The 18,463-nt window shown below is 41.7% G+C and overlaps 1 protein-coding gene across 1 annotated transcript in view; it reads left to right on the forward strand.

Moving 5' to 3' along the window:
- Positions 1–1,539: 1,539 nt before the first annotated feature.
- The window catches only part of LOC128502385 (ankyrin repeat and fibronectin type-III domain-containing protein 1-like), an 85,094-nt gene continuing 68,170 nt past the window's right edge, over positions 1,540–18,463 (forward strand). The window contains exons 1-3 of the mRNA XM_053472177.1: positions 1,540–1,810; positions 3,351–3,526; positions 3,787–4,001. Coding sequence (XP_053328152.1) covers positions 1,689–1,810; positions 3,351–3,526; positions 3,787–4,001 — 513 coding nt within the window. The 5' untranslated portion in view covers positions 1,540–1,688. The remainder of the gene's footprint in view (positions 1,811–3,350; positions 3,527–3,786; positions 4,002–18,463) is intronic.

Raw genomic sequence — 18,463 nt, forward strand, 5'->3', positions numbered from 1 at the left:
TGTTTTAGTCGGATATCTGCACAATTGAATGGAATAAGTTGAATATGTCTTCAGTAATACCGAGGTGAGAGATGTGTCTGACGTTGGTATATTTAGAAGAGTCTAGCAGTGGGTTCTTTTATGACTAGAGGGATGTATCTACAAATTAGTAGCCTGACAGACTGTTTTATGAACCACCTTGATTTTTTAGGATGCTGTAATGTATATGTTTATTGTGAAATAAAACAAAAGGGTTCCACAAACGGATCACAAGCTGAGACCCTAAAGGGCAGGTTTAGCATGTCCTTTGCCATAAGCTGGACTGGCCAAAAAACTATAAACAAGGCAGCCTTGGCCAATAAGATAACATTCGGGGCTCACCTTATACTGGCTTGTGTGTATATATGTGTCCAACACTATGTGTCTTTTTAGGATGAGGGAATAGGTAAGTATTCTGGTGTGTGTGTAGGAGGCAAAAGGTAGATATCCTGATGAGAGGTAGGTAGTCTTTGTGTTAGGTGGAGGTGAGAGGTAACTGTCCCTGAGGTCTGCGTATTAGTAGTAGGCAAGGTTTATATATCCTATATAACACTGTATAAGCTTCTTGGGGAATTTGCCTTTAATGTCCGTAATACCCATGGATCCAAATGCTGTAAACATTAATAGGTAACAACTTAGCCCTCAGGGTCCAGGGGTGAGCTTTATGATGGATGCCTTTATCGCCAAGCATATTCCGTTTGTACTGTAAACAGCATGTTCCTCACACACCAGTAATCACCGCTCTCTCTGTGATTTATTTTCTTAGCACTTCTCCTCTCGTGTTAATAACAGCAGTGCTAATAGTCATCTGTGCATATGTTATACGTCTATATAGAACACTGCAATTAATGTGTATAATGAGTTTCCACCCTGAGCACTTTTATGAAATATTTCATCTATCTGAAAATTTGATTTTGCACATCTGGCCCCAAAGAATAAAATGCAAAACTAATTTGATTTGGGCCACTATTAAAGATGGCTGTATTGGTAGAAACACATATTCTAAGATTGCCTAATGGGGGATAGTATGCTCTTGGGCAGCCAGATTATATGTTGGTGTGTATGACAAGCTATTGGATTTTTGGAGTTTTGAGAACGTGAGTTCCCTGCCCAAATTTTTATGGATTTCCTAATTCCATATGTTGATGAGAATTTTTTAATGCATGCAAAAAAAAAAATCACATTTTGAAAACAAATATAATATACATATCTTCAAATTATATCGTAGATCTACATAAAAAATCTGCATGTTATCCCCACATTATATATAATGTAAAATGTAATATAAAACATCCTGTTTTTTTGCTGTAAGTTGGCCGAGGCACAAAGAAACTAGACAAAAATCGAAACAAACCGAAGCACGAGTAAAAACTGCAACACCTCTGGATCACTGAAGCTTTGGAATAAGAAAAGGCTAAGAAGATCTTTAACCTCTTTGCAATGATATATTGTCTGAATTGGCCTTTTTCTGAGTTGGTTTTGCTCTTTAACATTAGTTGCAGAATGGGGTCAGTCTTTCCAGCATGATGTCTGGCTGAAACTGGGGTTACTGAAGACAGAAGCTCTGCTCCTTGGCCCTCAGGGGATGCAGGGAGTGTTGGCATCGTGCCTGCCCGAGCTCAGTGGGCAGAGGGTAAGGTCCTTGCCACGGGACTCACAAGGGTGGCAGCATGTCCTCCTTCGGGAAGCTAACAGAGTATTTCAGTCTGAGGAAATCACGGGAGGACATCCGGCCGGGACGCAGCACTGGAAGGAGAAGTGGGAGCTATTGCTGCTCCGTCACGCAGTCCAGGTATCAGATGGCCAGTATGTGTTGTTTACTCAGAAAGGATCCTGCTGATTAGATTGATTATTGAATTAGTGAAATTGACAGTAGATATGACAGAACCAATTTCCATTCACCCCTGTTACTGTTTCAGCTGAGATGTATTTTTTCTCTTTCCCGTGCTAACTTTTTGAGCCCTGATGGCCATTACTTCATTATCATAGACAGTGATTGTATGGTCCATAGGCCAACAATGGTCTGTAAGGCTCTCATCCAAGCCCTGCATTGTATTCTTAACTGGAGTTTTATGCTTTGGTATAGTTCCTATTTTACAATTACTGTTATATCAGAGCAAACAAATGTAGTAAGACAGGACTTGACTAATTTATGTAGATAACTGGGATCCAGGTTGGTAATTTTGAGGAGCCAGAAATAGCTACACTCGTATAAATCAATAAAAAATGGCACAAAATCTGATCTAAAAATATGGGAGTCTTGGCTTCTGGAGTTCATCGAGCCCTGTAGTAGGACATAAGGATAATTAGCACATTTGTAATGACATCATTTAAAAAAACGTTATTTTCTCAATTAGAAGCTTGAGTAGTTTCAACTTAATTCTTATTAGATATTATAATGTATAGTCGTTTGCCCAAAAAGGATTTATTGATTCTAGGTTTTTTTATTTGTCTATACGAACCAGAGCTTGGGCAGTCAATGAAGAGTAGAGTATACATTAACCAAGACAATCAGTGGCAGGGTGGGCGTATGCCTGCTATTCCCAGCTTCCAGAATGAAGATAGAGTCAGTCTAGAAATGTATTTACTCCTTCCGAGCTCTGTGTATAGAAAGCTGTCATACCGTTACTTGTGTAGCATTAATGTGTAATGTGTCACTTCTTAATTTGCCAATTTAATCTGTCACAGTCTGCTTATCGCTTTTGAGAATGCACAAGATGCACAGAGATTTCTATTTTTGTGTATAGCAGGATGATGTATAGGTTGCATATGGACGCAGTGTTCATATATGTGCGCTCGCGTTTTCGTTCAAACCAGCAGTCTGCATGGGAAGGGCTGTTGCGGTTGAGGATATACATTTCCACAATTTGGCAAAGCTTTCATGAGATCCATAATGGCCAGGAGCCCAGAAAGAAGTCAGCCACTATTTTGCTGATTAATTTGAAGGTGAAAATGAACGGGCAGCATATACCTGCATGTTGGTATGACCGTACTCCGTGTTAGTATGACCATACTCCGTGTTAGTATGACCATACTCTTTAAAAGATGCACAAAAGAACAGCTTAATTCCCAGAAGTGTTTCCACAAATATGTAAGATTCTCCTCACATTAAAACTTGTTAGGATTTTGACTTAGATCTCTCAATGGAGAACAAAATATTTCGTTCAACAATGAAGCAAAGTTTCACTTTACAGCAGATGCTTATATCTTTAATATTTATCCCAGTCTGCACCTTCTGTCTTCTTTCTCATTGGTTACCTATCCTGAACGTTTTGTAAGCTGACTTTGGTGAAACCTTGAACGTATGTTGATATTCCTCTTTTTTTTTGTAGGTCCCTGGATAGAAAGCTGCAAAGGCCTGTGTTGGGGAAATCCCTGACTCTTCCCAGCATCCCCCAGTCCCCAGTGCTGACCAGAGTCCCACAGTTCCAGGAAGGTCCTCCTCGACTTCCTCAGATATGTTCATCTTCTTCAGAGAACCTGAGGTCTTGCAAACTGCTCCCTCCTGGTATGTTGCTGTGTCCATTCGTTGATGTGTTGGCAGTGAATGGAAACCCCGAATGGTCGTGAACTTTACCACTTTGTCAGTGTGTAGTTATGTCCGTTAATCCTCTCCTCTCTATGGCATCACATTTGGACTCTTTTTGTCCTCTCTGTCACATTGTGAACCTCTGTGGTTAAAAAAGCCAAACACATAATCTGCTTTAAAGAGGTAACATGGTTGGCAGAGACTACACCTATAATGTGTGGTTTCCTTGATTTCCACAGTAGAGTCAGGTCGTTCAGGAGATCAATTGCTAAATATGAGTGGGCTGACAACAAGAGTCATCTCCTCCCCAGAGGAACCCCGTCTTGCACACCAACGCTCCTTCCACATGCGAAAGAGCATCTCCGTGGACAACCACCTAAGCTCTTGTCACTACCCTCTGCATCCACCGGATCCCCAGGGTCAAAGAGTAAAGAGCAAGCTGAAGAGGCAGTTTGTAAGTAGATACCTCTACCCTGTTGTGTATCGATAAAGTGTTCTGTATGAAGAATGTGTTAAGATGTCTTAAAGCATAAGGAAATAACATGGGTTGCTTGAGGCCCTGGCCAAAACTGCCAGGGAATATCAGACGGTTCTTGTCCTCCAGAAAGATTTGCCATAGGTCATTTGAAGGTCATATCACATTCTATTCTGTCTATTAAACGGAAGCCTGTAGTTTAGCTTGCTTTTCAATAAGTATGTGTATATATATATATATATATATATTATTTTGATTCATGTCATACTCTTGTTATTATGTAATCGGAGAGAAATGAATCTCTAGGAGGTGGCTTGTATCCACAAAAATGCTGCCAGAACTGGGCACATTATCTAAAATTTACAATGTTGTAATTGTTTCCTCGCTGTCACCCAAGTTGGAAATCTTTTATTATCACAGGAAATCCTTGTTAAATGTTTTAAAATTATAGTTTCAAGAGGTCTTCTCAATTTATGATGCCTTTGATTACAAGACTTGGAACTATGGAGAATCTCTCTTAAACTTTTCCAACTTCCTGCCTGTGTATAAGGAGCTCAGCACAATGGCATCTATGAGTTTTAGATGTGTCAGGTTCCTGTTGTATAGATCATTATGTGGCCTATTAATGTTTAATGTTTACCATTTGTGTAGCGTTTTCTACCAGTAACATGACACTGGTATTGATATCTTACCATCACTCTGTTCTAGTGCCTCATTACCAGCTCTGGGGGTGTAATGAGGTGCTCAGGTTACTTTCGGTACAAAGCCAAACCACAATTCAACTAGAGCTTTCAAAACTGAGCAGTATTTAGGATAACATCAATCTCCATCTGCGGGTATAAGAAACCTTCAGTGGAAACCAGTTTTCACCCCAAATCATTTGTGCGTCACTATGGATAATTAAGTAGGACAGAAAAAAGGAGGACCTCTCAGGCCCTTGCTAGAAAAAGAACCGTGTTTTTTGTTTTGTTTCGCTTTTCCAGCTGACTTCAAGAGGTCCATTGGGTTGCTCAGTGCGGCTTCTGTTTGTTTTGCAACGCCAATTGATGCTTGGTCTTGATCTGCGTCAAAAAGAAGGCTCACGAAGGGTCTATCAACTTTATTTTACAAGAACAGAAGATGTTTAATTTTGTTTTTAATAGAATTTTCACTTTAATCGCCTTGTTACCTCGGAAGAGCAACTACCTGTCAGTCTGATGGTATTGCTACAGAATTGTAGAAGCTTGCAGCAGAACATAAACTTTAAGGATTTCAATCCTGAGACTAAGAGGAGGCATGTTTAGAAAAGGGAACCCGTGTTTTGGGGTAAGATTAATCACTTGATTGCTATGTAAGTGTGTTGATATATATATATATATATATATATAATATAATGTGTTCCCTTCTGGATGGATTGAAATATTAACAGATATGACTGTGTAATAAAGTAGCTCTCTGTATTAGAGCATGACACTGTGGGCCTCTTCTGTGTGTGTACTGGAGGAGGTATCGTTTGTGACGCTGTTTATTTCCAACACAAACCAACGGCGGTTTCCCATGGCAACGCTCTGCGGTATTATAAAGATTGTTTCAGAAATTGCAGCACCTGAATGCAGTGCAACCAGGGGCTCTGCCAGTGTACCCATTCCCTGCCCTCGCTAAACTGGTCTTATTCACCAGAAGAGACGATTACGTAAATATTCAATTTACTGCTGGTATAAGTAAATACATAACTAAATAAAATCCAAAAAAGATATAAAATCTAACAAAATGGGGCATATGGTTTCATGCTTCAATAAAATCAATTACTAAACTACATGGGTGCACAGTGTTGAAGCAGTGACAATAATTTTAACTCTTTAAGTTCTAAGTGGCAACGACATGGGCTATCATTGGGTCCGGACAAGCACCCCCTTTATTAGCAATGTGGAAGATATATGATGATGGGGCTGCAGTGTTGTATGTTGCATATTGTAGGCTCTGTCACATTCAAGTTCATTGGTTTGGTTTGGATCTAAGAACCAGACAAAAAATGTAGGAAAAATCTTGTTTCCTCCAATCATATATTTAAAATTACGGTCATATCTCTCTTATTCTAAAGGAATATTCTAAAGGAAGAAGATAATGATCAATACATTAAATATTAGTCAAATATATATAAATGATATGTTATTTAATAAAGAGCTTATAAATATATTAGTGAAAATATGAATGCTATTAATTGATAAATACTAATTTTCTAAATAAATTGTAACTCATACACACTATAACACCATACAGTAACAGACACTAACAGACACGCATGATAACACCATAAATAAATACACATATACTCTGACCTAATTTGCCGAGATACACAGCAACACACATACACACACTATCCAACAACATACACTAGCACACACACACTAACTAGCACTATACATACACAGTGAATGTGGCTTTAAACACACACAGTAACTGACTTTATACATACACACAGAGAGAGTGACTAACACTACAGTACAATACACACACTCTGACTCTATACACACACTATGTATATAGAAACATAGAAAGTGACGGCAAATAAGAACCATTCGCCCGTCTAGTCTGCCCAACCTCTGAATACTTTCCTTGTCCCTGGCATTATCTTATATCTAGCTTTCCTGGTAAGTTTTATCCTGTAATCTATGAACCATTTTAGTAGTTATTTTCTGAACTCTCCAAAGTATCTATATCCTTCTGGAGATACGGTCTCACAATACTCCAATTGAGGTCTCGCTAGTGCTCTGTACTACAGCATTAATGCTTCCCTCTGTTTACTGCTAATACCTCTCCCTATACAGCCCAGCATTCTGCCAGCATCTCCTGCCGCTCTATTGCATTGTCTACCTACCTTTAATACCCTGAAATATTTACCCCTCCGTCCCTTTCCTCAGATGTTAAGGGTTAAGACAGTATCCAATATTAAACCTTGGGTTTTTATGCCCCAGGTGCATTATCTTGCACTTATCCACATTAAAAGTTGGTTGCTGCAGCTCTGACCATTTTTCCAGTTTACCAAAATAATTTGCCATTTGACTTCTATTGTTCCTCCAGGAACATCACAAACACACTGACTCTTGCACTATACATACACACATACACACTGACACTAAAGTACATTACACACGCACACTGACTCCAGCACTATACATACACACATACACACTGACACTAAAGTATATTACACACGCACACTGATTCCAGCACTATACATACACACATACGCACTGACACTAAAGTACATTACACACGCACACTGATTCCAGCACTATACATACACACACATACGCACTGACACTAAAGTACATTACACACGCACACTGATTCCAGCACTATACATACACACATACACACTGACACTAAAGTACATTACACACGCACACTGATTCCAGCACTATACATACACACATACGCACTGACACTAAAGTACATTACACACGCACACTGATTCCAGCACTATACATACACACACATACGCACTGACACTAAAGTACATTACACACGCACACTGATTCCAGCACTATACATACACACACATACGCACTGACACTAAAGTACATTACACACGCACACTGATTCCAGCACTATACATACACACACATACGCACTGACACTAAAGTACATTACACACGCACACTGATTCCAGCACTATACATACACACACATACGCACTGACACTAAAGTACATTACACACGCACACTGATTCCGGCACTATAAATACACACACATACACACTGACTCTTGCACTATACATACACACATACACACTGACACTAAAGTACATTACACACACACACTGACTCCATCACTATACATACACACACGTACACTGACACTAGCATTATAGCACACACACATACATACATACATACACTAACTTACTTCTTGAGACCTGTCTGCACTGAGTGCAAGCTGTCTGCTGCTGTCTCTTGGGGTCACATGTCACGCGTTTGCCTTAGCGTTCCCCTATAGCCAAGCAGGGGGCCCGGCTGTGCCTGATACACCAGTACCAGGCATACCTCCCAGGCTCCAGGAAGTGATTTCTAGTCGCCATAGCAACCTGGCGCTCGGGATTTGTCGAGCACTGGTGTAAGTAAATTTCCCTTGGAAAACACATTGTGTGTTTATTGTAATTATATTTTTGTAACAATGTAACAGTTTTATAATTATTTGAGTTAATTAAGGACAGGTTTGCCTGCTCGATAAGTACACACTCACCTGTCCTGAGCTGCTGTTACCTTCTTAAACTGAAACTGTTGGAATATGTCTGCTTCCACCAGAGGGACAGAAAATAAAAAGTAAAATAAAGAGGGAGGATTCAAATTTATTTAAGGTGAACGCTCCCAAACAATTGATTTTTGAAGATGATGGAGGCGCTTTAAATGGACACGAAAGTTCTTTGTAACGTGTTGAAATACCCGCGTTTGGTTGAAGCTGCAGCTCCAGAGCTACAACTCAGCACTTCCACTGTGGTGAAATCAATAGGAGTGTTTAATGAATGTGCCAACAGAATTTTGGGCTCTCTAGACCCTATGGATTTTCTTACAAATCCAACCAGCCCTAGAACCGACTGGCACTGATTACACCACATGGGTGCTGGGGGGTAGAATGAAACACGTATGGGGATTCTGCCAAAAATAACCAGATTGTGCATACTGTTTCTTTAAATAGGTACTTTAGTGAACTCATTGCTATAGAAACAGTAGAGGAGCTGTCAAGTTGAATGTAGTTGAATGTAGTTAAACATTGTGCAACTTTGTTGTAGTTCAGTCTGGGAATCTAGCCAGAGTTAATTCTTGCAATATTCACAACTAACTATAGCTAGATATTCCTTGCCGTACATGTAAAAGTCTTGTGCAGGTTTTGGATGTGGGGTAGTGGCTTCTTGCATCCACAATAGCTAGAAAATGGGAAAACCGACAGGTAGCTGTTCACATTTCGCTGAGCTACAAACCACCCCAAAAGCATTGTGGGAGTTGTAGTTCAACAGCAGGTGTCTTAACGGTTGCCTACAGTGTCTAGTAGTTCAGGATGCGATAAGCCAGCTAATGTAACATGTAACAATGTTATGCTGACTAGTCATTTTGTTTGTTCTTTAACATAAAAGAAAGATTGTAGCCACACTTTTTGGCTATTAGGTGGCATTTAAAGGCTTTGCTTACTATGGTTGAATCTCCCTTACATAATATATTTTTAATTGTTACAGATGCAATTGGGGGACATAGAAATAGGGTAACTTTGTATAAAGTGTCTTTCCGCACGCAGTAAGTACTTAACCTTCCCAAGTTACGGAAGGGACCTCAAAAATAAAAAAGGAATAGTGTTTTTTTACAATATCCCCTCAGGAATTATTTAGGTAGATACTTTTTCTGTAACTTATCTCTCACATCACTGTTTTCAGAGGCGGCGGATTCAGTGGAAAGCGCCATGTATCATCAGGAGGCTATAATGCAGATTAATTTAGGGAAATGCAGAGGAAGAGATTTCGCAGTATTTCGCGGTGCCAGCAATCTATGGCTGGAAGCCAGGGAATTGTCTCAAGGACAGCCACGTTCCAGCTATCACCTGTCCATCCACTGATTTGTAGTGCAATGTTCCTCGGATATACAAATTAATACCAGTGTCTGTCTGTGTGTGAGCCGAACCTTCTTTTGTATGGAACGTTTACAGCTGGTGCATTATTTTATGCGTTTTTATAGTGCTCTCTGTGGCTTTGTCCTTGCCGTTCTTTATTAAACATCAACCTGGCATCCACAAAGACATCGGGATGTGTAGCTCTTTCATGTTAATGTTTTGATTGACATCTAGCAGGGATTCAGCGAGACAGGTGCGAGCACCAAAGGATGAGAACATACCGTATATAAGAACCACTCAATCCGGGAAGGTGTGTAAGGAAAGTGCACAGTGCCTCGTTACTTGCAGACTAAGGTTCTTTATACCGTGTTATGTGTTACTATACTATAAGTACATTTCTCTGATTGTGGTATCAAGGATTGCCGGTATAAAATTATGCAGAAGCATATATTTATTAAATGGAAACCGGTCTAATTGACTGTAATTCTTCTTTTAAAAAAATGACATAAAAGTAACAGGTGGCCAAAAGAGTTTGTAAAGAACATATAGTAGGTTCTCCAGTATAGTACGCATGTTTGCCTCAGTGTCGTTTGCGTGTTACATGGTTTGTGCTGAGCTATGTAAACCGGTAGTAAAATCAAATGTGAAAGACAGTTTATGTCATATTTTTGGATGTGTGTAATACTATAGATTGTAAAATAAGGGAACGTATAGAATAGCAAACATTTAGAATTTGTTTTTTCAGATTTTTATGTCCATTTTTTCCTTACTGTAGAATGACATCATTCCGGAGCGCCTGCGTTCGTGTTTCCAGTAGATGGCGGTGTATACCTACTCATTGCTTCATACTAATTTCATGCTGAATTCTGTAGCATATATATAACACTTGTTAATTTGCAGTTCCAAGTATTTCATTTATAGCTCATTTGAAGGTATTACAGACAGTAGGCAGGTGGACAGTGGAGAGCACACAGGTACAAGGTACACACAGGTATACTGGTACACAGCGGAGCACAAACAGGTACACAGCAGAGCACACACAGGTGCACAGAAAAGCACACACATGTACACAGAGAAGCACACATGGACATAGATGAACACTTAAAGAAGAGGTTAATTTTGATATTCTGCTTTGCCAATTGTTTATTTTGTAGGAGAATAAACTTGGAAATACTTGTAAAATAGATGTAAAGCTAATGCTAGCGAGGATCTCCTCAGTCTGTGACTTGTCTGGCCGCTGCAGCTGCTATAAATAGCTCTGCATCCTTATTAATATGATTCTTACCAGTAAATAGGTTGATTTGCTGCCCAACCTTTTGTATCCTGGGCATCCCAAAATACCCCTGGCTAAGCGTTACTCTTACTGGAAAATTATTTATGTAGCCAGAGTGTGGTTTCATCACCTTAAGCCCTTCGGAGTCATTCAGCGGTGACAGTGTCACAAAGAGGTGACTAGGGGTCTGGAAAGGGGCAAATGGATATGGGGGGACTCTGCAGACTGCCCCTATGCATTTACAAAACAGACAACACAAAAATTGAAAGCAATCACATAGCTATCATATGTATTACGATGGTTGGAGTGTCCCTTTAAATCAACATTCAACATTTCAACCATGTCCCTTTTATTCCTGCAGTCCACCTTTTTGCACCATAATGGCGCCTAAAAAGTTTAACTGAGTCCTATGATTATCTTTCTGGCTCTTGAATTCTGTTAGATTAATCCAGCCCTGATTATGTGTATTAAGGAAGCTCTCTGCCACTCAGAAATCCTCTTTACCCAAAAAAGTAGAACAGTAGTCGGTGCCAGGCAGCACTTGTACAGCCCCTACCCCCCCCTCTAAACTTTGACTCCTGCTGTCATCAGCAGGGGATTGTAGCCTCTTTCCATCCCTACATATCTTTCTATAAATACGTAGATAAAAGGCTGGTTACAGCAAGATAAATAACTTCATTCAACAAATAAAGGGATAAGTGGTATATGGATTAGAGGCTGAGGGCGTGCTGTGGGGGTGATCTGCATATTAGTACCGATAGTATAACAGGGCGATTACTTCCCATAGCTGCCAGTAGAGGCGCATTCACTCAAACCTCAGGTATACTTTAGAGGATTTCAAGGTACCTGGGCATCGCGGAGATGCTCAGGGCTTTCCTTATGTGCCAGGGGGAATGGTGGTCAGAAAATTATCTTAAGAGCTTCGGGTTGCGTAACCGTGACATGTTCACATGTTTCTGCGAGTTTTAACATGCTTCGGCACACTCAACTTCTGGTTAATAAGGTGGCAATAAGAGCTCTCTCAGTGGCTGTGAAGGATGTTTTAGATTAGCCTGTATTTTGCTCTCGCGCGGCACTCAGCTGGTTAAAGCATTGTCTGGGAGGCCTGTGAGAATTTAGTTGGATGGGGGGAGGCGGGTGGTAGTGGTGATAAAGCCCCCCACTCTTGTCCTGCCAAGGCTGTCTGCATGTGTTAATTCTCCTTGCAGTTCTCTAAAGCTACAGGTCTTAGGGATATATTTATATGAGGAGCAGCTGCTAGCGGTTTTATATTCCGAACCTCTCAGTCTTATTCTAGGAGGTCCCTTTGATGCACCGCAGCAGGAAATATTGTAATCACCCCCACCCCGCCACCAACATGTTCCCAACACAAACGTATCCATCACCTTGTTGGCTCATCATTGTCTGTCAGCCCGTTTTCCCAGACGTTCCTTTCCAACATCGCAACATCATTTCCCAATAAAAGGCTGTGGCTGCAGGCCCCTTTTTAGAAATACACAGTAGATCGTGAAATGAAACCTTGGCCTGTCCATCTTACCCGCTGTTCTACCTTCCAAAATGCTTACGTGATACTTGAGCCCTGCTTTCTTTATATACATGATACCTTGTTTCCAAATATCACTAAATCTCTTCTTACTATTATAGCCCCTTAAAGCCTCTTCTGGGAAACTGCTATGTGGATCCTCCACGGTGCCACCGAGGAAGTATTTTCTCATGTTCCCGCTGACTCCCCCTTGTCCTAGAGGTTCAGAGCATGACCAAATGTTGTACTGCAACTTTCTCACACTGGATTCCCAATGAGATTAACTGTGTACAATGTAATGATATCACTGCTTCAGCACAGGTGGGACAACTACATTGACCACTGACTGCAACACCTGTGCAAAAAAAGTAAAAAAGGAGCATTTCTATCCCGACGCTCAGAAATGTTGCTTATTGCCACAGGATTTATGGGTTGGAGGCCTAAGGACATGATGGCCCAAAACACCTCCCTTATGTGGCCTGCTGGAGAACCTCTACATAGAGAGAAAACCATATACCCAAGTAACGTTTGAATTAAAAAAAATACACCAACTCACATTACTGTTTTATAAAAATTACTGTGCTTGATTGGCTGCAGTATCATCTGTAAGTACGGTAGACAAGCAGTGAAAAAATATGGCCATTACTTGGGAAGCAGTAAATCAGCGAAGGATGTGAAGGAGTCAGCACCAGGCTGAGAATCTGCCCATTCAGCCTGACATTATTGTAAAAACCTTGGCGCTTGGGGTCAGATCCCAAGTGTTCCCAGGTCTGTTCATCTGTCAAGCACCCTCTGGGGTTACAGGGTGATGAATAACCACTCCAGAAGGATATTAATATCCTAGAGATGAGTTCAGAGAAGGGCGACTCAAATGGTGAACGATTTGCAGGATAATCATTATCAGGAAAGACTGATTTAAGGGATTTAACAAAGTACAGGAGAAAGTTTATTTCAAAGGAGGAGAAATCTTAGAACAAGAGGCTATAGGTCTCATTCTAATGTACCTTACTGAGAGGGTGGTAGATACATGGAACAGTCTTCCATGAGATGTGGTAGAGCCTAATACAGTGAGGGTATTAAACATGCACAGGATAGGGATACGGCTCCCGAGGCCAAGTCGAGGCCAACAACTGATTAAGGTCTGAGTCTCTACGTCGGGAAAAATGGGCCGATTAGATGGTTCTCATCTCCAGTCAAATTCTATGTACCGGTATATCTTTAAATAGCGTTCACAAAACGCTGACATGTCCTCTTTCACCCACCAGGGGGCAGTAACAGCCTATCCTAAGCAGACGAGCCCTGCGGCTCCGTGTCTAGGAAAACTAATGTGGTTTATTTCCTTGCAGTGTGACCAAAAACTCAACATCTAATTTTTAAGACAAGTTTTACATATGTGTTTAAGTAATAAAGCTTGAATTTTAGCAACATTTGAGCGTGGCTAGGCCAATTCTAGGCTCTTACAATGTTATCTTGCCAATAAAAGCGGGTCAAGTTCTTTGCAAAGAAGTGGATAGAGTTAGCAGCATGTATCCAGGTTAAGACATCTGTAACATGTATAATAATGTAAAACATAGATGTTAAAACAGGGTCACCAAATCTGGATAGGGTAATATACTATATTAAACTGCATATTCAGTGCGCATTAATATCAATTGGTATTTATTGTGTATTCTGATTGGAATAGGGATTAATGTGGTCAGTTTAACTGTGTGTACGCTTGTCATAGCACTGGTACTTAAAGGGTTAACTCGTTAGCAGTAAGGCTGGTAATGATGGCTACAATCAGGCTGAGAGATTGCATGCATAGCATGATGTGCGCACAGAGGGGCTAATGGGGAGGTGTGATTACAAATGGGCAGCAAAAGATGATGTCACCCTAATTTCCCAGGGTAGGGGGAAGGTAGACATAATCACCATGACAATATCCCATAGTTCCCTCGTCACAACAGGGCATACCAAAGGCATCGTTTCACCCATTCCCAGGCAACAGATGTTTCACACGTGCTAAAAATCAGAGTCAACAAAGCACCCAGAAATAGAGCTGTGTGGCCGTGTGAGCTCACGGGGTGGGAGCTCAGCTCGATGGGACCCCCATAGACTCTTGTTCAAATCCATTGGCCACATGGATCGGATAGCCGCAAGGGGTGACATCATTAAGCCCCTGGCCAGCGGCTTTTCTCTCTTACATTGAAAACCAGGGTACGAGGTGTCCATTTCCAACTGCTGCCCTCTGCGGTTTCACTTCCCCAGAAGGGAGTATGTTAACGATACAATCTTTTATGTACCACAAGAAGCATTAATACAATTGAGATGGCTTGAAAAGGACAGTAGCTTAATTAAAAGAAATAATGAAAAAACATAAAATGAAATAAAAATGATAGTCAGACATTAACGTGAATCGTGTAGAACAAGGATACAACGTGTCGGGATATTTTATCGTTTATATTTAGTCTCTAAGGACAAAAAAAAAAAAACCCTTTTTGTAACCCAGTTTGTGTTCTAAACATTTATCTGCTGTTGAGTCTTTTCTGCCACAATCAAGCAGAATCCTGCAGAATTTGCCTGTTTTTTAACTTGAGCAAACAATTGTCTCCCTGGTTGATTGTAGGGAAGGAAAACCTATCCTTCCAGCAGAAAGAACACACACAGACTCCCACTTAATACCAGATTTTCCTGCTAGAACTGAAAGATTCCCACCTATTTCTCTAGCTATAAATACATTAATGCTTTTGCATTATTGCCAAACAGAAGCATGGCGTTTATTCCCTCGACCCCCAGCACTCTCCTACTCAGCAGCCCATAAAATTAGAGCGGGGAACACAATATGCGAGTATTTGTAACACCGCCGACTTAATTACTGCAGCTTAGCAGCATTTTAAAGCTTCATTTCTGCATCGAGGAAAAAAGACTGAGTGGCTCTGATATGGTAAGCTTGAATTTTATATGGCGGAATCACGTGTTACATCTCAGCGTGAAACTATTTTTGTCAAGCAAGTGAGTTGTACTTTTACATTATAGGCCTTTCCTGGTTAATAAAATGATAATATATTCCTCCTGTGAAGAAAAGCCAGAGGTCACCTACGACAATTTAAAAATGGGAGTTTAAGATCAAGGCTCACTAGCGGCCAAGTTACTTTTAATTTACCGTGATGTCACCGGGTGCTACTTACCTTTAGTCAGTAAGTGAACCTAACAGCACCCCTTTGGAATAAATCTATGGCCTTCCTGAAAGCTGAATGCCTGTTTGGAGGGTCCTCTGCATTGGGCTTTAGACTTCGCTGGACTGAGTTTTAGGGGCCGGTTGGACCCCGGAGTGCCAGAGGCCCAGGCACTGTCATCCTATCTTGAGATAACCCGGGGCTTGTAATCTCCGCTACTGTGGGTGCCACGCGCAGTATCTTTTACTACGGGATATGTTTATGACAAACAGGCTATATTTTTGTTTATTTAATTTCATTCTGCTTTGGCAATTCCTCCGACAGCTCGTCCTCCCACTCGCTCATTATTTTTAGGGTTCCCTGTGCATGATACAAGACGCTTGTAAAAATAGGACACCTTATGGCTTTCATTACAGAAGTCACGTGCAGAATTATTTCAGACGGAGCCTCTCTACACCTGACCCCCTAAATAATCATCACATGTAATAAGATGATCATTTGATTCCAGCTGCTCTAATGCAGCAAATTGTCTTTTGGTTGTTGGGTATGATGTAGTCTATCTCTACACGAATGCAAGAACTAGAAAGCCAAAGCCGTGAAATGTGTTCTTTTTGCATTGTATGAGTTTTGATATTGTAGATGACCTGGTATAACGTCTGTGGCCGCGCGTGTACGGGGGTCGTATGTGAATACCCTGTGACCTCTCCTTCAGTGTGTTGCAGGTGGACGGTAGTGTTGCCACCTTGTGGTGAAAGATTGCATGTGCACATGTCACTGTAGATATGCATTCTATATATGCCTTCATACATCTGTACACAGGAACACACATGTACGCATGTCACTACATATTGCTAACCAGTGGAACCACTGCTCGTTTTGAGCCAGGCTCGTTTTCTTAGAAGCCAGCTACCGTGAGGCCCTGAATCGTGACCTGAGCTTTTTTAGCTGCCCCTGGCTTTTAACCTGTACAGGTGTTTTGCCCAGTTTCTGTCTCTGGAGTCAGATCTATGTAAAAGATATTCCATGTCTGGTCCTTTCTTGTTTTCTTATCTCTTTTCTATTTAATTATTGAAACAAATATAGAGGTTAATCTTTCTTGTTTTGCAGCTCCCCGCCTTCACTTGTCTGCTTACCTTCCCTCCAAATATTTTTCCCACGACCCACTGATGCCCATGCCCCTCTCCTCCCTTCGCATTCTGGAGATAGTGCATGTATCCTGACACTCTGCAGTTTCGTCATCCATGCGTTTCTTGTGCATGACGCACGACATGGGAGCGCGTGTGTTTCCAGGGCTGGTAGGGTTTCAGGTTTTTGAATCTCAGGAGGGCGATAGCAAGTACATTTTGCAGAGGGCTAGACCAACGCTGACTCCTTCCTGCCCCCTCCATCGAGATGAGACACTATTTGAACATGATCTGTGTTTGTGGATCAGGCTTAGCTGTTGTGTTGTTGGTAACACAGCAACGGGCAGGCATCACATGCATGAATCAGAAGCTCATGTTCAGCGCCCTTCTGCCCGGTGCAAGTGACCAAGCTAAAACATTACATTGCACAAAGCAGTGTTCCCTCTAAGGTGAGAGACCCAGCCCTGAAACTGCAAGGATTTTAAATGACACTCATTTTTCAGGTGCCCAGATTAGTCCATTCCTAAACGTTTCCAACTGGGAGCTCTCTCTCTCTCTCTCTTTTTTTTTCTAGACGTCTCATCATATATATATACATATATATATATATATATATATCAATCATATATACCGTATTGGCTCGAATATAGGCCGCACTTTTTTCCCCCACTTTAAGTTTTTAAAGTGGGGGTGCGGCCTATATTCGGGCTCTAGCGCCCGACGTCCGGGACATGCAGTCCCGGGCGCCGGGCAGGCAGCGGGGTTAAGATACAGATCCCCCGCAGCGGTGCAGGGGACCTGCATCCTTCTCCCCGATACGCTCAGACAGCCTCCCCTGCCAGCACTTCCCACGGGGGGGGGTGCCGGCACGGGAGGTTATCTAAGCGTTTTACCTCTGCCCACCCCCGACTTACCGGAGCAGACTCCCGGGTGTCTTGCGGGGCCGGCGGGAGACATTTACGCAATACGCGCATGCAACTTCCGGTACCGGAAGTTGCATACGCGTATTGCGTAGATGTCCCTCGCCGGCCCCGCAAGACACCCGGGAGTCTGCTCCGGTAAGTCGAGGAGGGGGGGCAGAGGAGGACAGCGGCAGCGTATCGCGGGGAGGGAGGACAGCGGCAGCGGATCGCGGGGAGGGAGGACAGCGGCAGCGGATCTCGGGGAGGGAGGACAGCGGCAGCGGATCTCGGGGAGGGAGGACAGCGGCAGCGTATCGCGGGGAGGGAGGACAGCGGCAGCGTATCGCGGGGAGGGAGGACAGCGGCAGCGTATCGCGGGGAGGGAGGACAGCGGCAGCGTATCTCGGGGGGGGGAGACAGAGTGGCAGCATGTTTTTTTTGGTGCTTTTTTAAAGAAAAAAAACTTTTTCTTTAAAAAAGCACCAAACTTTTAGGGTGCGGCCTATATACGGGGGCGGCCTATATCCGAGCCAATACGGTATATCTATCAATCATATATATATATCAATCATATATATACCGAACATATAAAATTATACCGAAAAAGACAAGTCCCATTCATACCCACATAGAGAGAAATAATATTCCTGGCACCGCAAGGTGCTACTTTTAAATATCTTCTATACCGGGCTCTTTACCAATGTATTAGTAAGTTCTAGTTTTGTCATAGCATTAGAAAGAATAGACTGTAAAAAGCACTACAGGAATAAAAATAAATAAAAATAGTGAAAATGATATATATATATATATATACATACACACACACCAGTATGTATATATATATTTTAATATTATATATAGTTATAGTAAGGCACAACAAA

This window comes from Spea bombifrons, chromosome 7 (assembly GCF_027358695.1).
Source record: "Spea bombifrons isolate aSpeBom1 chromosome 7, aSpeBom1.2.pri, whole genome shotgun sequence".
Classification (NCBI taxonomy): Eukaryota; Metazoa; Chordata; class Amphibia; order Anura; family Pelobatidae; genus Spea; species Spea bombifrons.